The sequence below is a fragment of the Notamacropus eugenii genome, chromosome 1, assembly GCF_028372415.1.
Source record: "Notamacropus eugenii isolate mMacEug1 chromosome 1, mMacEug1.pri_v2, whole genome shotgun sequence".
Classification (NCBI taxonomy): Eukaryota; Metazoa; Chordata; class Mammalia; order Diprotodontia; family Macropodidae; genus Notamacropus; species Notamacropus eugenii.
Genome location: NC_092872.1, coordinates 28,367,125 through 28,390,310, shown reverse-complemented (window position 1 = coordinate 28,390,310; position 23,186 = coordinate 28,367,125). Strand labels below are relative to the sequence as shown.

The 23,186-nt window shown below is 38.3% G+C and overlaps 1 protein-coding gene across 9 annotated transcripts in view; it reads right to left on the bottom strand.

Moving 5' to 3' along the window:
• The window catches only part of FREM1 (FRAS1 related extracellular matrix 1), a 168,609-nt gene that overhangs the window by 90,625 nt on the left and 54,798 nt on the right, over positions 1-23,186 (bottom strand). For 7 of the 9 annotated variants that reach the window (XR_011977447.1, XM_072656200.1, XM_072656175.1 and 4 more), the window contains exons 9-13: positions 22,582-22,926; positions 21,787-21,929; positions 13,098-13,294; positions 11,336-11,426; positions 7,959-8,126 (exon numbers count right to left, since the gene is read on the bottom strand). Coding sequence is in view for 8 of the 9 variants with exons in the window: in XM_072656200.1 (XP_072512301.1) it covers positions 7,959-8,126; positions 11,336-11,426; positions 13,098-13,294; positions 21,787-21,929; positions 22,582-22,926 (944 nt within the window). In the remaining variant the exon portion in view is untranslated. Of the gene's footprint in view, positions 1-7,958; positions 8,127-11,310; positions 11,427-13,097; positions 13,295-21,786; positions 21,930-22,452; positions 22,927-23,186 lie in introns of those variants that run through there. The other 2 variants (XM_072656209.1, XM_072656239.1) reach the window with 2 other exon arrangements.

Sequence of the window (23,186 nt, the reverse complement as noted above, 5' to 3'; positions counted from 1 at the left end):
AAGTAGATAGATCAATGGACTTGAAGACAGGCAGATCTGAGTTAAAATCCAGCCTGGACACTTACTAGCTGTGTGACCCTGAGCAAGTCACTTAACCTCTATGCCTCAGTTTCCTCAACTGTAAAATGGAGATAATAAGAGTATCTATCTCCCCGAGTTGTTGTGAGGATCAAATAAGATTTGTAAAGAATTTTCCAAACCTTAAATGTTATATAAGTGCTGCTGCTGCTGCTGCTGCTGCTGAAGTGATTATGGCTGTGACTGTGAGGGTGATGATGGTGATAATAGCAAACCTCCTTGGTCAGCATGGCTCCTCCGGTTTTTTGCCTCTTTTGATTCTGATAATCAGAGGACCTCCAAAAATATTCTCCCTTATCACATCTACCAAGTAATTCTGTATGATCTGAAATACATACATGGGAGACACAGTCCTTGCTGAAGGAGAACTTGTAGGACCTTGTATTCTAGGTACCTCTTGGTCAATTGTGTTTCTATGAATACATGAGCATTGTATTGAAAATTTTTTTCTTCCATTTTTATAATTTTAATGGTATGCAAAATTCTCAGTGAAGAACTCTCTCTCTCAGGGCATATCAATACTTATTCTGAAACTTACAGTCTTAGAGAATTGCCTAGACCTTGTAAAAAGACTTCCATGAGGGTGGGGGGCAGAGGCAAGATGGAGGAGTAATAGCACAGACTTTCTAAGCATTGCCCCCAAGCCCAGTTAATATCTGTAAAAAATGATTCTAAACAAATTCTGGAGCTGCAGAACCTACAGAATAACAGAGTGAAGCAAATCTCCAGCCCAAGACAGCCTGGAAGGTCACTGGGAAGTGTCTATTGTACCATGGTGGGGGCAGGGTGCCAACCAGCATGGGCCACACCAGTACAGACAGGGACCTGAGTAGTTGTCAAGGGGACTGAATCTCAAGCACCTGTGGCAGTTTCCAGACTTCACGATCCTAAAATGCTGAGGACAAATTGGAAGGTCAGAGGGAAAAGCTTATGGGACCAGTGTGGGAGAGTAGAGTGGTCCGGCCCCAGTCCCAGGGCAATGGAGGCAGAAGGGGGTGGAGGAATCCACAGCAGTTACAGCAGCAGCAGGGGCATCAGCAGTGACGTTTCTGGAGCTCTAGGCCCAAAGATTGTGAGGAGTCGAGCAGCTGATAGTACACCCTCTAAGCAGAGATCTACAAAGAGTTCAAAAATCAAGTAAATGGCTGGGGAAATGAGCAAAAACCAAAAAAGGAATTAGACTACAGAATCCTACTTTGGTGACAAGGAAGACCAAAGCATGCAAATAGAAGAAAACAAAGTCAAAGCTCCTCCATCCAAAGCCTCCAAGAAAAATATGAATTGGTCTCAGGTCATAAAAGAACTCAAAAAGGATTTTGAAAATCAAGTAAGAGAAGTAGAGCAAAAATTGGGAAGAGAAATGAGAGTGATGCAAGAAAATTAGGAAAACTGAGTCAACTGCTTGCTGAAGGAGACACAAAAATTGCTGAAGAAAATAACACTGTAAAAATAGACTAACCCAAAGGACAAAAGAGATCCAAAAAGCCAATGAAGAGAATGCTCTAAAAGGCAGAATTGGCCAGATGGAAAAGGAGGTCCAAAAGCTCAATGAAGGAAACAATTCCTTAAGGTTTAGAATGGAGAAAATGGAAGCTAATGACTTTATAAAAAATCAAGATATTATAAAACAAAACCAAAGGAATGAAAAAAAATAGCAGATAATGTGAAATATCTTATTGGGAAAACAACTGACCTGGAAAATAGATCCAGGAGAGACAATTTAAAAATTATGGGACTACCTGAAAGCCATGATCAAATAAAGAGCCTAGACATGATCTTTCAAGAAATTATCAAGGAAAACTTCCCTGATATTGTGGAACCAGAGGGTAAAATAAATATTGAAAGAATCCACCAATCACCTCCTAAAAGAAATCCTAAAAGAAAAACTCCTAGGAATATTGCAGCCAAATTCCAGAGTTCCCAGGTCAAGGAGAAAATATTGAAAGCAGCCAGAAAGAAACAATTAGAGTATTGTGGAAATACATTCAGGATAACACAATATCTAGCAGCTTCTACATTAACGGAATGCAGGACTTGGAATATGGTATTCCAGAAGTCAAAGGAACTAGGATTAAAACCATGAATCACCTACCCAGCAAAACTGAATGTAATACTTAAGGGGAAAAGATGATCACTCAATGAAATAGAGGACTTTCAAGTATTTTTGATGAAAAGACCAGAGCTGAGTAGAAAATTTGGCTTTCAAACACAAGAATCAAGAAAAGCATGAAAAAGTAAACAGGAAAGAGAAATCATAAGGGACTTACTGTAGCTGAACTGTTACATTCCTACATAGAAAGATAATATTTGTAACTCTTGAGACTTTTCTCAGTATTTGGGTTGTTGGAGGGATTATATCCATATAGACAGAGGGCACAGGGTGAATTGAATAGGAAGGGATGACATGTAAAAAAATAAAATTAAGGGGTCAGACAGGAATATATTGGGAGGAGAAAGGGAGAAATGGAATGGGGCAAATTATCTCTCATAAAAGAGGCAAGAAAAAGCTTTTTCAATGGAAGAGAAGAGGGGGGGAGGTGAGAGAGAAAAAGTGAACCTTACTCTCACCACATTTGGCTTAAGGAGGAAATAACATGCACACTAAATTTGCAATGAAAATTTATCTTACACTACAGGGAAGTAGAGAAGGGGATAAAGGGGGGGGGATCATAAAAGGGAGGGAAAATGGGAGGAGGGAATAATTAGAAGTAAACACTTTTGAGGAGGGATAGGGTCAAAAGAGAATAGAAGAAATGGGGGGCAGAATAGGATGGAGGGAAATATAGTTAGTCTTTCACAATATGACTATTATGGAAGTCTTTTGCATAACTACATATGTATAACATTATCAAATATATCAAATATATTTATCAAATATATAAACATATACCAAATTGCTTGCCTTCTCAGTGGGGATGGGTGGGGAGGGAGGAAGGCAGAGAAGCTGGAACTCAAAGTTTTAAAAACAAATTTTAAAAATTGTTTTTACATGCAACTGAGAAATAAGATATACAGGCAAGGGGGTATAGAAATCTACCTTGCCCTACAAGAAAATAGAGGGGATGGGGATAAGAGAAGGGAGGGGTGTGATAGAAGGAAGGGCAAATTGGGGGAAGGGGTAATCAGAATGCACTCTGTCTTGTGGTGGGTGGAGGAGAGAGATGGGGAGAAAATTTGCAACTCACAATCTTGTGGAAATGAATGTTGAAAATTAAAAATAAATAAATATATTTTTAAAAAGACTTCCATTCCTTTCTTATATTTTCTTCAGATACAGTGAAGTGATTTGTCCAGGGTTTCACATAGCTACTAAATGTTCGAGGCAAGATTTGAACTCAGGTCTTCCTGACTCCAGGTCCAGTCTTCTACATAATGTGATGCCTAACTGCCTCTAGTCTTTAGTCCTTTGACAGTTCCCTCCCGCCCCCAACGTTGACATTCTCATTATAAACAAATTCAGAAGACATTCAGCTCAAAGGCTCTCCTCAAAGAGACAAATAAATGAAATGATATCTGTTAAAAATTTTATTTTTAAGCCAAAAACCATGCGGATACTGTTTGAAAGGGCAGCTAGAATGTACAGTGGATAGGGTGTCAGTCCTGGAGTCAGGAAGACTCATTTTCCTGAGTTCAAATCTGGCTTCAGACACTAGCTATGTAACCCTGGGCAAGTCACTTAACCCTGTTTACCTCCATTTCCTCATCTGTAAAATGAACTGGAAAAGGAAATGGCAAACCACTCCAGTATCTCTGCCAAGAAAACCCCAAATGGACTCACAAAAGAGTGGGACAGGACTGAAAATGACTCAACACCAACAACACTGTTTAAAACATTTTTTTCATGGAAGTGAAAGTTTAGAGTAAAAATAGCCTGCTACGAACAAGAAGATAAAATGGACACTAAGCGAGTTCTTATTCAAACAAAATAGAATGAGGAGAAAGTATAGACCACAGGGGTGGGACATTTATGGCGTTGAGGTCACATGTCAAAGAGCCGCTCTTGAGAACCTAGAGGGCCACATGTGGCCTCAATGCCACAGGTTCCCCACTTGTGGTATAGAGGAGAGAGAGCTAATCTGGGAATTCAGATGATCTGGGTTCAAAATCTACCTCTGATACCTACTGTCTGTGAGACCCTGGATAATCACAACCTCTCAGGGCTCCTAAGCCCTCCCTAGCACTCTATGTGGCAGATGGGAGGAGTGAGCCATCCTTGTCTGTGGCTCCCTATAGAGCTAAAATCCCAAGTCTGCTTCAAAAAAAGTCTACCCTGCTACACATATCTTATTTTACTTACAATAAGCCTTAAATAAATCCTGGTTGTTAAAAATGAACCTGAAAACAGCAGTTTTTTTCTATTTGACATATGACAAACATACAATAGCACATTGCTTTGCACATAATAGCTGTTAAATAAAAGTTTGTCGAATTAAATTGAATTGCGTAATAAAGCAACAGGGGAACTATGCATCGTAAATAGTTATAATAATGTCCTTCACATTTGAAACTTGAAATTAATACATTTCTGAAAAACTGTTTCCAAATGTGAAGTACAATGAAGCTGCTAACGACTAGAAGTAGTCATCAGCCAAATTCTTCCCCCATAAAGGGGGGTGGAAGTTGGCTAGCAAAAACAGAGTTCCTTCTCATACACAAATGTACCATGTGTTTGAACAGAACCCTGGCTTCTGTAACCTTAAAATATTTTGCTATCACTTCATAAATTTGGGTTTTCTGATTCAATCTTTTAAAAAATGGAACCTACAGTTTAGGTACACTGTCACCAAGTAGTATATCAAGGTCCTATCTATCAAATTTTTATAACAAAAATTAAAACACTTCATTAGAATAGTCATTGAAATATTAAAGCATCAGGAAGGGGGAAGGTAAGGCAATTGGGGTTAAGTGACTTGCCCAAGGTCACACAACTAGTAAGTGTCAAGTGTCTGAGGCTGAATGAGGACTCAGGTCCTCCTGACTCCAGAGCTGATCCTTTATTCACTGTGCCACCTAGCTGCCCCCAATATTTCCAAAGAAATAAAAATTTATGATCCAATCCGCAGAATCAATGAATCTCAGAGTTAGAAGAGACCTCTAGAGGGAGTCAGGTTTATGCATTCCCCCAACAGTAGAGAGAGGGATGGGCCTGGATTCAGGAAGATCTAAGTTCAAATCCAACCTCAGATACTTACTAGCTTCCTGATTCTGGACAAATCATTTCATCTGTCTTCCTCAGTTTCCTCAACTGCAAAGTGGGTTGTGAGGATCAGTTGAGTTAATATTTGTAGAGCACTTTGCACAGTGCCTGGTAGGGGCTTAATAAACACTTGTTTCTTTCTTTCCTTCATTAATATTTTATTCATTGTTATCCCCTGTGTTATCTTGAATTTGATATACATTTCCTCTTTACTGCACCAATCCCTTTTTTCGAGAGTTTGTAAGGTTATTAGAACTCCAAACCAATTTTGAGTCAAAAGTCCTTAGAGCTTCTCTCAACATTAGTTTATCAGTTTAGGGAATCATTCCTGTGACTATCTTCTTCAAACTTATCAAGCTGATTTTGCTTCTCAGTACCTAATTCAACTAAGTCTTTTCTTCATTCCCACAGAGCAGATTAATAATGTTAATTCACATTTAATGTTCCCAATATACATATGAGGAAGGTCACTCAAGTGTTGTTTTCACCATCTTGCTTATGAGCAGATCCATGCTCTGAAAAACTGAATGATTTCCCCAGCTAGTGGGTGACTGAAGTTGGATTCCAATGAAGGATTTCTGACTCTGTGGTCAATGCTCTTTTACCTTTAGTGCATCATAGAACTATTTACTGGTATGATACTCCTGAAAGTACTCCTGTCTATCTTACCCCAGTTCAAAAGAAAGCACTTTCCCATTCCATCTATTGAATTTCCTCATTCTGATCATACTCATCTGGAAAGAAGTGTGATTTATTTTACAAATCATTGGCTTTCCTAAGCAATACTTTAAGAGCATTCCTCTGTTCAACTTACAAACTTCCCTAGATGATGAGTCTGCTTCAAGGACTGGCATTCCTTACGTGGTCAGTCAGGTACATTCTGAACAAAATTTAATTTAACGTCTTTGAACAGGTTAAAACTGGTTTCATCACTGTACCATGGACTTTAAAACAGAGGATGAAGAGGCAGAGAATATTGCTGAAAGAGGATTCCTATGCATAAGAAGAACTTTTATAAAGTGCTTAATTTAAGACAATTGAGTCATCTACTCTTTAGAGGTAAAAAGAAGACCTAAGAGAGCATCTTGTCCACCCCCCCCCCATTTTTACAAATGTGGAAACTAAGACTTTGAGAGCTAAAATCACTTTCTCAAGGCTACATTAGTTAATAAGTGACAATGCCAGGATTCAAACCCAGTTAATTTGTGCTGTAACATCAATGTTATAAAAATGAACAATTTTGAAAAACTTAAAACTAGGATCAACTTAATGATCAGCTCTGATCTCAGTGAACTAGAAAAAAAGAACATTTCACAGAGAGGGAGAATGGACCAATATGGGAAATATATTTTTGGATGAGAATGGGAATGTTTTGCTTGACTGTGCTTATGTGATCTCTCTCTCTCTCTCTCTCTCTCTCTCTCTCTCTCTCTCTCTCTCTCTCTCTCTCTCTCTCTCTCCTCTTTCTTTAGTACGTGGCAAGAGGTAGGAGGCAGAAAAAAAAATCTTGATAATTGAAGAAATTTAATTAAATTTGAAAAAAATCTCACTCTCATAACTATAGAAGACAGTACAGGTGGCAGGCCATATTTTAATGATGGGCCACAGTTTCTTAAGGCTTATCTAAACATTGGGTGATAAAGAACGGAGGAAGAATAAATCCATTTTTAGCTTCTTTTGGAAAATTATAAAACCTATCTAGATTATATGGTAGCATTGCTGGCCTGCAGTGAAAGCAAATTAGCACTTTTTGGTTGCTAGGAAACCCATAATTTAATCTCCTTCTACTGTTCAACATGTGAGACACGAGGAAGCAGGAAAAAATAAAATTAAAGAGATATGGATGAAATTTGAAAATATCTCCACATTTGGAAACTAGAAAGTCTCACTTTTTAGACAACAGAACTATGGTTACGTGAGAAGCAAAAAGCTCTCTACATTCCCAGTCAACAGTACCTAAAGAATGTTATTTCTAAAAAAAATCCAAAGAAAAGTTATCTTTTCAATTCAATTCAGTGAGTTCTTACCCTGTTATATATAAGACACAAAAAGAAGAGAAATGTGATACATCTTGCTCTCAGATTGATTAATAAGAGAAAGAGTATAGGAGGAGGGGAAGCATTGGTGCCAGAGTCAAAGGACTTGGGTTCGAATTCCACTTGTCATGCTTACTGGGCAAATTACTAAACTTCATTGGGTTTCAATTTCCACATGTATAAAATGAAGTTAGGCTACCTCATCTCCAGGGTCCCTTCCAGTTCTAATTCTATGGCCTGGGGAAACTGGGATTTTGCCCCAAGGTTCTTAAATTTAAAGAGGACTGGCAGCATATTACATTCCTTTGGCAAGATGGAAACAATTGAGCTTAGCACCAAAATTCCAAGAATGGGAGCTCTGTTCACAGGGGTCAGTGTTCTGGAGTATTTCCCTCATAAGCCTTACTTTCCTAGGGTCTCTCCCATGCCCCTCCTTCAATGAATATGTCTTTAAAAGTTTGTTTGAAAGCATTTTACATGCATCCTACCCTGGATGCTCAATGGCTAATTATAGTTCAAAGGGAGAATGAGATTAATACAAAGGAAAAGGCCAAGTAAAAAATTAAGAGAAATTTGAGACCTTAACCTAATTCTTTCCTAGCCTTCTTTCTTTTCCCTCTTCTACTCCCCTTCAAAGTTGTACCTACCTCAGGAGCCTGATTGTCCACAGGGAGAATAGTGATGTTAAAGCAAATTCCATGCAAAGTGCCGCCATGTTGGTTACTGACGGAGAGAACAAACTGAACGTATTGGGCATGAGGTCCTATGTCTTGCATGGGTGGCATGTAGGCCACTTTCATGTGGTTGACAGCATGCTGCAGAGACAATCAACAAAGGGAAAGACAAGTTTGTAGTGACCGAGAGCTGGCAACAGATTTTTCTTTGGTGACAGTTGGCATCAATCAGCCTAAAGTGCATTTTTCAAATGTAACCTTAAAATTTCTTCTGAGATAGTCTCCAAGAAGTAAAATAATCTTTTTTCACAAATTAGGAAAGAAAAAAATAGAAAGAAAATGAGATGATAGTAAAGCCTCTCTCCCTCATCTGAAAGTCACAGAGCATCTTGTACTGCTCTTCTTCCATTTTCACATTATACTTGGATGGTTATTTGTGTCTCATCACCTATTTATAGATAAGCAATTAGTGGAGCCTAGCTTTGACAAGGAGGAGGAAAGTGGGCAGGATCTCATTTGGGAAATTGTTCAGCATTTGCAATGACCCCAAGCTGTGCCCTGCAATGAAATCCTATCTTTTTTAACATCAATGTTTTCCTGACAATGCTGACACCCAAGATCTCAGAAGAATCATGAGTGACCTGAAGGACAATAAAAAATAAACATAAAGTACGTGAAGGTAGTATGCAAAGTATTCAACAATGATTCTTGCATATGCAGTGACGTGCAAGTAAATTAAAGATGTTTTAGCATCTAGGTAGCACAGTAGATAGATGGCTCACCCAGGAATCAGAAGGACCTGAATTTGAATTGCACCACAGGCAGTTATTAGTCATGTGACCCTGGACAAATTGCCATCCCTCTCTCAGTCTCAGTTGCCTCATCCGTTAGATGTGACTAATAATGGTGCTTACTGCCCAAGTTTGCAAAATGAGATAATATTTTAAAGCATTTTGCAAACCTTAAAACATGACATCTATGCTAGCTATCCACTTCTTCCATTACTTAGTACAGTGCTCTACCCACCATACAGGCTTCATAAATGTCTGATCAAGTAAATTTAATTGCTGTATCTCACAGTTAAGAGCCACACAGAAGACAACCAGAGAAGTGTGAAAGAAAGTTAAGTACTTTTTTTCTCATATATCATTGCAACTTATATCTACCAATCTGGGTCAGGAGCTCTATCAAATGTAGGACTTCCGTTGAAGAAGAATCGGAATAAAGAGGGATATTTCAAGGGTGCCCTGGTAAATGCTTACCAACCAGTTTTCCAGGGGGAAATGTATTCAGAATCAACTTTTTAGTTTAATTTGTTTTATTACTGTTTTCTCAAACTCTTTAGTAAGTCTAGACAATCAACAAAACAGTAAACTAAGATCTGGTTTGTAGCATTTGCTGAATTCTGAGATGTGAATGATCGCATTGAAAATTCATTAATAGACTTTGTTCTGGTAAGCTGCCTATAGTACCACTTCCACCTCCACAGTCCCCTTTTTCAAATTTTACAATCCAGTTACCAGATATCACTGGCTCTCATTAATATCTTCCCGCAGTAGATATGGAGTCAAATTCAGAGGTAGCTACTGCACAAGAATCTCCTATAGTGCTCGAGACCCCCACAAATGTAGAAAGATTCCTTCAGGGTATCTGAATAGTAGCATAGTTTCTGGGATGTCATGGGAGCCCCCTGTCAATTTTTTTTTTTGGTTAGGGGGCAGGGGTGTGTAATTTTCACTTATGCCACTAGATTATGAAAGACCACTCTCTCTGTTTACATACTGTTCTACTCAAGGGCTACTCTGAAGATATATTACAGTGTGGACACAGCCCTGACTTATCAAATGCTATTTCAGTAAAGAATAACAGACAGGTCCAACCAAGGCGAACATGCCTGAGTACTGAAAGGCAGAAATAAATGGGTTCTATTGAATATCATTCTTTTTCAAAAGTTACAGCCATTTCAAGTATTATAAATACTCAAATCAACTACATAGGACCTATGAAAGAAGCTAAACATCTCCAGAGAAAAAACCAATAAAAAGAAGGAAGCATAGTGTGGTTTCACATATGTGTGTGTGTATCTGTATGTGTGTATATATGCTACCATTTGACGTAGATATTGATAGATGTCTGTATCAAATTGCAGCCTTCTCTAGTGCAGAATGAGGAGGAAGGGAGACAGATTGAACTTAAAATGTAACCAAAAAAAATTTTTTTTTTAAAGTTATGTCCGGAACACAGAATGAAGCACGCTGTTTTCTCTTGGGTTAAGTTTAGTTTGAGTTTGGTTTTTCTTACGGTTTCTCCCATTTATTTTAGTTCTTCTACACAACATGACTAATGTGAACATGTGTTTAATAAGAATGTATACATAGAGCCCATATAAGATGCATGCCGTCTTGGGAAGGGAGGGGGAGAAAATTGAAATTTAAAACTTATGGAAGTGATTGTTGAAAATTGAAAACAAATTAATTAAATTTTAGAAAAAACATATCCAATTTGGATAAGTTTATATAGATAGTAAAAATTCAACAAATATTTACTGAGCTTCTAGTATGCACAAAGCACTGTGAAAGACTGCTTTGCGGAGATACAAAGGTGAAGATGCCATAGTCTCTGCTATCAAGACGCAAATCTTTATTACTAACATTAATAACAATAATTGGCATTTATTCAGTGTTCTAAAATTTGTAAAGTGCTTTGTATACATTATCTCATTGAGACCTCGAAACAATCCTGAGAAGTAGATGTAATAGGCATTATTATGACCATTTCACAGTTGATGAAACTGAGACTCAAAAGAGATGAGATAACTTGTATCCATGATCACACAGCTAGTAAGTGTCAGAGATGGAACACTGTATGTTCGTATAGCACTTTACAATTTGTGAATGCTCTCACTTCTACTCTCTCGTTATTTCTTATAACCAATAGTCTACTTAATGTAAATTTACAAATTTAAAGGTCCTCTGAAAAATGTAACCAATGGTCTGTGAGCTGTGGACCTCACTCACATTACACATCGCTGTAAATTCTACTGACACACTAAATTTCATAGACATTTGTTCCAAATGACTGAATGTGTGTCCATGGGGAAAAGTTTTATCAGCTGCTATATTGTAGCTGCTGAATCTTTCCTGCCTTGACTTTGGACATATATATCTTCTATTTCTCATCATGGGCAATAGGATGGGCAGAAGGAAGAAGGAAAGACTGAGTAAAGGAAAAAAATACCAGGTCATTCAGTAAAAAATGTTCCACTTTGGTCCCCACACCTAGTTCCCCCCCATCCCTATACCAAAGATGTCTTTTGAACGTGTACCTGATATTTACACACAACATCGCACCTGAGTGAATGATCTCAGTCCTGGAGCTGCAGGATCCTTCACTAGATTCAATATGCTATCCACCATGAACAGTTTCCCAGCATCAGAGCGGCTAAGGAAAGAAATTAGCACCAATTAGTGCATTTTCCATCAAATCTGGGGTCTCATTTTTAAAATTCAAATTTCACAGGCCAGGAAGTGAACATATTTCCTGATTGTCATTGTTTGCCAAGACAACCAAATGGCATTGTTGGCGTATTTATTCCCAAAGCAGTTTCATCATTGCTGATCCAAATGTAGTTTAGAAAATGAGTATAATACTTCATCTTTTGACATGGGCAAAGAAGTTGTTATTACCATCTCAAAAACTATTGGACTGCCACTCTGTCTAGGGCACAAACATAATGTGCTTTTGGAGACCTTCTCTGGCCCTAGTGCCAATGGTTTGTTTTTGCATGCAAATGGCGGTTCCATGACTAACACAGAATACGTCTGAAGCTACCAGTGGGTACTACATTGTAAAGTATTGCATCTGAGTTCACACCATGTTAATTCTGGAGTCTAAGTTCATGTCATATATCTCTGCTCCCTAAACATTCCCTCTATTGGCCTTCCTTCATATCCTTGCTGAAGAAGTTCCCCAGGCCTGAAATAAACGTCCCTCCTTCTATCTTTGCCTGCTAAATTCCTAACCATCCTATGAAGTCCAACTCAAATTCCACCTTTCCCATGATTCCTTCTTGTTCATAGTGACCTTATTCCCCTCCCTGGGGTTATAACAATAATAATAATGCATACCTCTAAGACTAGCACTTTATATGCATAATCTCCTTTGATCACCTGTCACTGTTTGGCATCTCTAATATTTTTAGCATGTGATGTTATATAATATAGTTATCTGTGTACATGACTTGTCTATCCCCCTAGTACACTCTAAGCTTCATGAGGGTAGGGCCCATGGCATATTGATACAGTTAGGTGCTAACAGTGGATAGAACACTACGCCCGAGTCAAGAAGACCTGAAATCAATTCTGGCCTTTTATTTTTACTAGCTATATGACCATTTACTAGCTATGTGACCTTGGGCAAGTCATTTAACCTCTGTCTGCCTCCATTTCCTCAACTGTAAAATACTGATAATAATAGTACCTATTTCCCAGTGTTTTGTGAGGATCAAATGCGATAATATTTCCGAAGTACCTGGCACATGGTAGACTCAATAATGGTTGTTCCTCTCCAGTCTAAACTTTACAACTCCCCCTCTTCTATTGTTTCTAATTTATTCAGTCACATCTAATTCTGTGGACTTTGTCCATGGGGTTTTCTTGGCAAATATGCTGGAATAGTTTGCCATTTCCTTCCCCAGTGTGTCGCCATGCTATAGATAAAGAACTGAGGCAAATGACAGTTAAATGACTTTCCCAGAGTCACATAGCTACTGAGTGAGGCCAGATTTAAACCCAGATTTCACTGACTCCAGGCCAAGTGCTGTATCTACTTCACCACCTAGCTGCTCCCACATCTAGTACTCTGCATACTAAAGGCACTTAATGAAGAGTTGTCTTTTGTTTACTGTCTTGATCAAATCCAGAACTTGTATTTTGTGGTAAGCATTAGACTTTAGAATTTTCCATCCCTAGGGCAAAGGACTTGAGAGAAGAGACATTTTGTTCTTGCTCTTGTATTTCTGGTATCTGCCTAGCATGTGGCAGGGGGTGAAAAATGTTTGCTGAATGAATGTAACAGCAAGACTCATCTTCTCTCCACTTATAGTCAACATACCCATAACTAAAGGAGAAAAATGGAGGCGTTGTTATTGTGTAGAGAAGCTCCCGATCGTGAGATTCTGTATCCACAAAATGTAGATGCTTCTTGCTGAGATGAGCCACCTCCGTTTCCTTGACAACCAAATGCCGAACTACTCCAGGAACCTCTTTTGGGAGCTCATCATCCACGGGAGTAATGTGTATCACCACTATCTGGAATGCAAAATGGAGAACTGGTTGAATTGGCAGAAATCTGAACACACATTCAGTGTCACAACCTATCTATAAGATATGGTCTTATAAAATGATATGAGGGCCAGAGAGGTTAAATGATTTTACCTTGATCATATGCCAATAAGCATGGGGGGAGGGGTCCTTTGGGATGTGAGGGGTGGAGGTGTTGAAGTCAATTCCAATTCTCTATTCCAAGTTTCTGTCTTTCATAGCATTATGATAATTAAAATCTTTTCCAAAATAATTGTTGTATGTAATAAACTCACTCTGGAACAGGAATTTAAGTTTAAAATAATATTTTTCCTTCTATTTGATATTATCACTAAAGAATATATTTAGTAGAAATATAAATCTGAGGTCATTTGAGTTATTATTAAGGACAGTTAGGTGGCACAGCGGATAGAGTGTTGAGCTTGGAATCAGGAAGAATAACTTCCTGAGTTCAAATCTGACCTCACTTACTAGCCATGCAATCCTGAGCAAATTACTTAACTTTGTTTGCCTCAGTTTCCTCATCAGTAAAATAAGCTGGAGAAGGAAATGGCAAACTACTCCAGTATCTTTGCCAAGAAAACCCCAAATGGAGTTGCAAAGAATTGGAACACAACTGAAAATAACTGAACAAAAAAAAAAGTCATAATGGCGATGATATATTTCCAGCATCTCCTATCAAATTTTATTTCTTATTTTTGTTTATACAGCATCTATGTATATATACATATATGAATATATAAAATCTTTTAAAATCTTCATATATTTTCTTTTTATCTACTGTATCTACTTTTATCAACTTTTTATCCATTCTATTTATCCTTTTTATCCACTCTACATTTTATTGCCAGAAGGAGTCACCAACTGTTCCCAAATGTTTTCCTACTTTCTCCCACCTGTGTGCAGAAGCAAACTATCTCTTGTGCCCAAAATTTGCTCCCTGCTACTTATCTCCGTTTACTGAAATTCTTTTCTTTAAGACTCATCTCGGTGGCTATATGATTCATGGAGCTTGCTCTAATACCTTCTGCTGAAAGTGGTCTTTCTCTTCTCAAACTTTTCATGACCACTTTATCAAGTCAACAAGCCTTTATAAAATACCTACCATGTAGCCCGCACTGTTCTGAATACACTTTGTCCAGATCTTTACTTTGGCACTATAGCATTGTACCTCACACCATGCTTATCTGTGTATATGTTCTATATTCCTGCTCCACCCCCTTGTTTACTAGGGTCTGTGACTGAGTCATTTTTCATCTTTAGATCCCCAACAATAAGTAGAAAGCATTGTTTATAGCAAGCAATTAATAAATCTTTGTAATATTCAATTGAAGGAAATTAAGCATCTACACAATGGCAAATGGTAAAATCTCTACTTTTTGTACCTTCACAGGTGTAGGGGAGAAAGCATCGATAACATATTGTAAATTCAGTATCATAATATAGCATTATGGGGTTTTTTTAATGTCTTGGGTAGGTAGTCCTAATCTGTTTCTAGCTCACATCTCATTCTTGAGAAGTGAATTGTTTTTCCCCAAGGTCATGCCCCTGTAACCAGGGAAGCCCTGCTTCCAAACCAGATCTCCAAAACCAGTGCTCTTTCCAACACTTAGTCCTATTGTTTAAAAAAAAAAAACACTTTCCACAGAATAACTCTATTGAGGTTTTATTATTGAGATATATTTTGTGGGTTTTATTCCTATTTTCACAGATTAGGAATTAGTTTAACCCTTTTGTAGATGCCAATTTCGACTTGATTTCCAGTGGCAATGTTTAGAATATTCAGCAGGAAAGAGTGAGGAGAGTTACTATCTTTTCCCTTCAAACCCCACTCCTCCTCACAGTTACAATTTGGGTAGTTCTACCTGTCAGTTTATACCCTGATTATACCTAGATATGTTTACTTACTTTCCATTATCACCCCAGCCCTTCCTAAGGAGAACCTTATCAATTCAGGTCTCCCCTAAAACATCAAGTTCTATACCCTATAACTACAAAAACTAAGTCAACCAGCTGAGTTGCTGAGGGTCAAGAAAGTCAAGTGAAAAAATACGTATTATATTGTTCAGTGAAGAAGAGGCAACCTGACGTAATGGAGAGAGAGCCAGACTCAGAATCAGGAAGACCTGAATTCAAGTCTAAACTCTAATAAATATAATCTCCTGTGAGCAATGGGGATCATTGGGATGTGTAATTTTTCCCAACTATAAGGCAAGCTAGGCATGTCCTTTCTCCCCTACTCTGTTTCCTGCAAGTCCTATTTTCATTGTCTTCTATTGCTGATGTTGGTACATCAGCATGATTCTTTTTATTTTAAATAAATTAATTTATCCTCTTTATACACAGGCGTGCCATTACTTGGTATCAGTGTTCGTGAGGTAGAACCCTGAGGTGGATTTTTTTGTAGTCAGAGCTCCAAAGCATGGCTACTTTGGCCCATTAGCCAGGAATTATAAATGGTGGATACAATTAACCTTTCATTGTAATGGCATTCTCTGTTGAGAGATGAGCTTTGACCATGTGTTTATACATGTATAAAATATGACCTCTCCCATTTGTAACAGTGGAACAGGAATAGGGGAAAGTCTTAAGTTTTCCATTTTAAAAAAGAATTATAACCTGTTTAAAAAGCAAAGATTCTGGTCTTCTACATGGGAACAGAACTCAGTACGACATCTACACCATTACTTCTATGTAAAAGCAACATGAGAATTAGCGATAATCCTGTTAAACCCTGCTAAGCCTGGTATCTCTTTCCATAAATGTTTACTTTTCTTACTGTCCAGCTAACTGATGTGACTTTACATCATTGATCTAAACCAGAACTCCCAAACAAAATGTTAGCAAGATGGAGGATAAAGGGATGTAATAAATAGGAGAGTTAACTTGCTACTAAGCAGATAAATAAACTGAATGTTTTCCCACTATTTCTAACTCTCACATTCCAAATCATTGTAACTTTTACATTTTTTAACCCACTTCTCCCTGGTTTTTGGCCATCTGCCATGTAACTCTCTTGTTTAAAACCATAGGATCATAAATTCAGAATGGGAAAGGGACCTCAGAGGTCATTTGGTCCAACCTCGTTATTCTCCAGAAAGAGGGAAATGAAAAAAATTTATGTGATTTAACCAAGGTCCCAGAAGAAATAAATGGCAGACTTGGGATTTGATTCCAGTGCTGGATCCCTAGATCTAGTGTACTTCCTATTAATCAGGCAGTCTTGAGAATCAAAATCCTTACTTTTATCCATTTCTCACTTTTGAGAGTCAACAGTCTATTCACTTAGGTCGGGTTATAGCTACTTTAAGTATATGCAATACGTTCTTCGTATCTTTATCCTTACTTCTCTTTTGGCAATGAGTTTGACCTCTGCTCTAGTTGACATTGGGCAGTTAGGTGGTATGGTGGATAGAGAACCCTGGGCTTGGAATCAGGAAGAATCATCTCAGACATTTACTAGCTGTGTGACCCTGGGCAAGTCACTTAACCCTATTTGCCTCAGTTTCTTCATCTGTAAAATGAGCTGGAGAAAGAAATGGCAAACCATTCTAGTATCTTTGCCAAGAAAACCCCAAATGGAGTCATGAAAAGTTGGAAACAATAATTGGTTAATAATGTGTAGGGCCAAAGATAGCTGCTTTCAGGAATAATTCCCCCCTAAGTAGTTCATTTCTTTTATGCCTGTGATTAATACTCACTATGTCTCTGGTTGAAGAATATATTTATGATATCATATGAAACTTCTGAATAGGCTAGTCTTTGGATTCTTTCATTTTATTTACTACATTCTTTATATGTGTATACGTATGTATGTTTTAACATATTTGTCACTCTCCTGCTCGGGGCCCACTTTTGTACTGAAGTCACCAAATCTTGCTTGGACAGAGTATGTCAAGATTTTCATAGAAGTTCTATACTTTTTCATTCTCAGTTCAATACAATAAACATTTAAGCGCTTTCTAGGTACAGTGCCTAAGAAGTAGAGATACAAAGGTAAAATTAAACAGTTCTTGTCTTCAAAGAGTTTACATTCTATCAAGGCAGTCCTTCTTAATCGTAAAGTCTTCCTTCTGAGACCACCTCCCAGTGGAACCTACATTTATCTTGCGTGTACATAGCTGTTTGACTATCTCCTCCATTATTAGACTTGGAGTTCTGTGACAGCATGAACTGATTTTTGCTTTGTTATAGAAATTTTAAATTTCCTTTTATTATAAGTACTCAAGTCCATTCCTCCTGCACATTTTGGTTAATCTCTGTTAATATTAACCTCGCCTGACCAAAACCTATCCCATGAGATGTAAAATTTTACTTTAGAGCCTTTAAACATTCCTTAGATATTCAGAAGCCAGAGGAAGAATCTCAACTGTCTCTGATTCCTTGGCAATATGTAAATCCTCCTCCTCTGTCAGCCCTATTTGGGAAACCTCTAACTGTAGCTTAATTTGTAACCTGACTTAGTTTACCTAAAGAGTTTGTTTGACAAGGTCAGGAGTTATATGAAATTATAGTTCTGTTTAACAAAGTTTGTTCAATTATTTTGACATTGAAGGAAGCATGGGATTATGGATTTAACTTTCATGGCCTAAAACAAGTATACAAGATTGAAAGAGGTAAAAGAATTATTTCTCTGTCACTCTGATGTAGTTTCACCTCTAAGAGCACTTGCAAGGGTCCTAATTGAGATTCAGGTCTGAATCTGTGCTTGAGCATCATAACCAAAAATTCCTGGTTTTTTACCTCCATACTTTCTGTGTTATGATACATATATTTTTGGCAGCAGTTACCTATCACAGGAACTCAGAGGAGACACTTCTCCCAGAACAGTCTATTTGTTTGTTTGACTTTCTTTGTATTACCAGGGCTTAGCACAGCACCTGGAACATCAAAGGCACTTCATGGAAACAAAGTTACTAAGTATGTATCCTCAAATAAGTAAAAGTTAATTTGATGAAGGAACAAGCAGGAAAGAAGGTGAGATCAGGAAAGATGGCTCCTAAACTGAGCCTTGAAGGAAGATAAATATAACAGGAGTTGTTGTATCTATGCTTCATCTGAAAGACAGGCTTAATTTCTCAAGTTTACACCCCTGCTCCCATCCCAACTCATGAAGTCTCTGTGGGTGTGTATATATATAGAAAGCTGAGCATCAGCCAAAAAAAATTTTTTTTTAATTTCAAGGACAGAAAGGGAAGGGAGGGGAAGTATTTGCCTTTGAGTCCAACACATACACACACGCACACGCATGCACACACACACACACACACACACACACACACAAACTCTTCCCCCAACCCCACCCAACTCCATGTGTGATGAGCCCATATGATGCAAAACCACAGGATACCCAGAGAAAAAGCACCAGGCGTGGCATCTGGCATCTGGAAGAAATCAGAACCAGACAGTCTGGATCACAGAGGCAGAGGAATCAGTGACTCAGCCCAGAGTTCCATTTGCTACACTGGGATGTTTGCCAGTTTCTGTGCTGGATTCCTCTACTGGTTTGGGTTGAACCTCACACTTAGGATACCTGCTACTCCAGGAGTATCTGGAGCTAAATGCATTGAATTGTGTTTTCTTCTACGCTTATGGATTTAGAGAATGTCCATGGTCTGGCTAAAAACGGCCCTCTCTGAGAGAGGGTGTGGCTTTATGGTAATAGAATCTTACTGGTACTATTGGGATCTTTTTCATTTTGATGGCTTGTTCCATTAGGTCTTGCTTCGATTCAGTGAAATACAGCAGACCTAGAGAAAGGAAGGGAGTTTTCTCAAAAGCTAGGGAATCAAGAACTATTTTCATTGGATAAATCATCCATAGAAGACAGCAAATATAGGATTTGAGGGAAGAGAGAAGGGGAAAAAGGATATGCCAAAGTTGCTTCTCACAATTATTCTTCTGTCTAGGAAAAATTCCACTTCCCAATGACCCCCACTGCTGATATGAGGTTATATTGGGGTTTAGACTTGAATCCAGGTATCCCGGATTGAGTCTGGCTCTCTGTCCATTGTGCCAGGTTGCCTTCTCCTCATTGAACAATATGATATGGATTTTTTTAGTTGGCTTTCTTGACCTTCAGCAACTCAGCTGGTTTACTTGAAGTCAGGTTTTGTAGTTAGAGGGTACAACCAGAGTCACCTTGGGATTGACTTGATGTTTTAAGGGAGACCTGAATTGATAAGGTTCTGCTTAGGAAGAGTTGGGGTGGGGACAGGAGTAAGGAAACTTATCTAGGTATAATCAGGGTATAAGCTGATAGGTAGAACTACCCAAATTACAACTGTGAGGAGGAGTGGGACTTGAAGGGAAAAAATAACTACTCCCCTCATTCTTTCCCACTGAATATTCGAAACATTGTCACTAGAAACCAAGTCAAAATTGGCATCTACCAAAGGGCTAACCTAATTCCCAATCTGTGGAAATAGGAGTAAAACCCACAAAATAAATCTCAATAATAAAACCTCAGTAGAGTTGTTCCGCAGAAAGTGTTTTCAAACAACAGGATTAAGTACTGGAAAGAGCACTGGTTTTAGAGATCTGGTTTGGAATCTGGGCTCTCCTGGTCACAGGGGCATGACCTTGGGGAAAGCAATTCACTTCTCTAGGTTATCTTATCTTATATATTATCTTAGCATAATAACGTGAGTACAACCACTGTATTAAAAAGACAGAGCCTGAGGTTGGGAGGTTAGGGGGATAGGGAGGGGAAGGTCATCCATTCTCTGAGAACTGCAAATAGTCTGACACTTCCCAGGAGCTCCTGCTATTGGGAGGAGCCCATAAGTGGTAAACCCAGTAGAACTTTCCGATGCCTGGTTCCTTTGGTGAGTAAGATCAGGTTGGGGCAGCACTGCCACCCAGTGGCTAAATTCATATTTGGAGCAGTAGCTTAAGGAGGGAGTGCATTCCAGGCAAAGGAGATGGATGGCCCACTAAATTTATGGAGGTGAAGAACTGAAATGTTAACTTCAGGAAGCAGTAGTTGGCAAGTTTGGCCAAAGTATAGGAAGGGAAGTAATGTGAATAAACTGGGAAGGTAAGCTGGAAGTGGATTGTGAAGATTCTTAAATGCCAGGCTATGGAGTTTCTTTTTAATCCTAGAGGTAATAGGGACCCATTGAAAGTGTGGTGTGTTCATAAAATGTTAAAAGATCTAGGATTCTTCCACCGGGGTAGGAAAGAGCCTCTATGGAGAATTTTTGGGGGGACACCAAAAGCAATCACATACAATGAGAAACTGGATAAGTCATAATCTGCACAGTTAGGAGCTGTTAATGAAATTTTTCCCCTCTAAAGTTATTTTCTCTCTAGTCTATACTCATTTCTTGCATAAATCTGGATATACAGTCTCCTACATTAAAACATAAGTTCCTTGAGCACATAAGATTTTTTTCTGTTCTGTATCCTGAATGATTAGCAAAGTAATTGGTATACAGTAAGCACTTAATAAATGCTTGTTGGTTGGCTGATTGATTGGTGAGAACATGAATCTGTTGAAATGTTTAAGTATTTAGTGCTTCTATGCAATTCTCTGTTCTAGGGGATGAGAGAGATTCAAAGATGAAAAAGTACATAATTCCTGCCCTTGATATGTTTATAATCCAACAGAGGAGATGCCATGTATATAAACAAATGTGACACAAGAAAGAATGTAAAATAAAATGTAATAAATAAAATGTAAAAAAGAAATATGAAAAATCACAAAAACAGTCACAGTCAGAGATGGATGGGACTTCAAAAGTCATTCAACTCAATTCCTCCTGTAGCTAGAGTCCTTTCTACTACACAGTCCCGAAGTGGTCATCCAACCTTTGCTTGAAAATCTCAAGTGTGAGGGAAGTCACTGTCTCCTAAGGAAAACTAATTTCACTTTTAGACAGCCCCAATTGTGAGTTTTTTCTTACAGAGTCAAATATCTCTCTCTGCAAATCCTCCTTTAAAGAGAGCTCCCTTGATCCTTGCTGGCAACATACAACTTTTACAAACAAAATCTTAAACCTCAGAGAGTAGCCATTCACTCTTTTTGACCTGACTTCAATTTGCTTCAATTTCTAAGATTTTACAATTGTCACTTGAGAAAAATTTGCTCAAATAGATTTCTTTATTTTATTTTAATGATTTCTTCAATAAGTTAATAATACTTTGATTTTCTCAAAGATGATTGAATGTCATTAGTTCTCTTTTAAAAAAAATAATAATACCTAGTATTTTTTCCAAAAATTTCCAAAACTAAAATTTTTCAGGAGTTTTTTTTACATTCATTTTCTCTTTTAAGCCTCACAATAAACTTATGAAGTACAGATTCCAAGTGTTATTATTCTCATTTTATAGATGAGGAAACTGAAGCTACTTAAGGTTGCTAGAAAGTGTCAGAAGCGGTTTTCAAACCCCCATGTTCCTGACCCCAAGTCCTACCCTGTTACATCATGATACCTCCCCAGTAGTTCTTCAAAGAATGTTCCAAGGGGTCCTCTTACCTGTGGTTCAGAAAGGTTGGGAGGATCGTGGCTATCACACAGGACAAACTCAAAGGAATCCTCAAATATCTCTCCACCAAAGTGTCGATAGTAGATAATGCCATTAAAGAGATCTCTCTGAAGAAAACCAGGGACCGGATAACCTGTTGGGTACCAGAACGCTGTGTACTTATGCAACACTCTGCCTAGCACCCTGTGAAACTGAGCTGTCACTGCCTACTAAAAACCATGCACCCTGAGGGTACTCAGTAAATATTCTGGTAAGATTTTACTACCGCAGTGGTAGATGGGGTGAGATAGAAAGGCAAGGTAGGGCAAGAGGAAAAAATCCAAGTTGTAACCAAAAAAATTGTAATTTTTCTCATGGCTAATGTGTTGTTGCTGAGTAGAGATTCTAATTTACCCTTTTTAATAAATATAAGAATCAGTCATTAGCCCATTAATGATTCATGCAAATGGACCTTGTAAAAGTTCCTTTTTGTGTATCTGAAATCAATTTGCTTTCTTTCATAAGCTAAACATCTTCCCCCACCCCATTAATACTTTTAATACTATCAATTTCCATTATGAAATGGACAAAAGTGCAAAAGCCCAGCCCAGGTCTAAATCATCCAAAAAAAATCTGACTAGAATATTCTAAATTAATGAGAGTTTATAAGAGAGTACCTGAAAAAAAATTCCAAGATGTGAGACTTTCTAAGAAACTCCACCTTCAGTGAACATGGAAGAAACTGTCCAGGAAAAAAATAAAAGGGGAAAGGACACTTATCCTGCTATAGTGGTTCCCTAGCTTACCAATGAGTCCTGGCCCTGGCTTCTTTATGATTTCCCCAGCCTGGGAAGGTTTGGTAATATTAAAGAAAATGTAGTCATCACTGGAGTCCATGTCAGCAGCTTTCAGCATGGAGCCTTGAATAAGCACAGTCTGCCCCTCGTCAAGTTCAATCACAACATTTGTTATGAGGAGAGGGGGGCTGTCATCCTTAGGCAGGATATTAATGGGAAACTTGTGTCGAGTGCTGTGGTGGCCATCAAAAATTCTGAAGACCACAAAATCCTTGGTGGAGTCACTGTCATCATGATGGTAGCGAACAACCCCAGCCTGAATATCCGCAATGGTGAAAATGAAGCCTTTCCCTCCTGGAAGAAAAGGAAGTAAAGGAACTGCTGAGATAAAAGTCTAAAAAACCTACAGGAAAAAAAAATGTGGCAATCCATAGCACAGAGAAAAGTCAGAGCTGAACTGGACTTTGGAGACCACTGAATGCAACCCCCATATCTAGATAAGAAAACTGAGACCAAGAGAGAGCAAATGATTTGTCCAAGGTCACAGTGAGTTATAAACAAACTCTGCCTCTAGTTAAGGGCTCCTTCCTTCGTTATCAACACCAAGATATTTC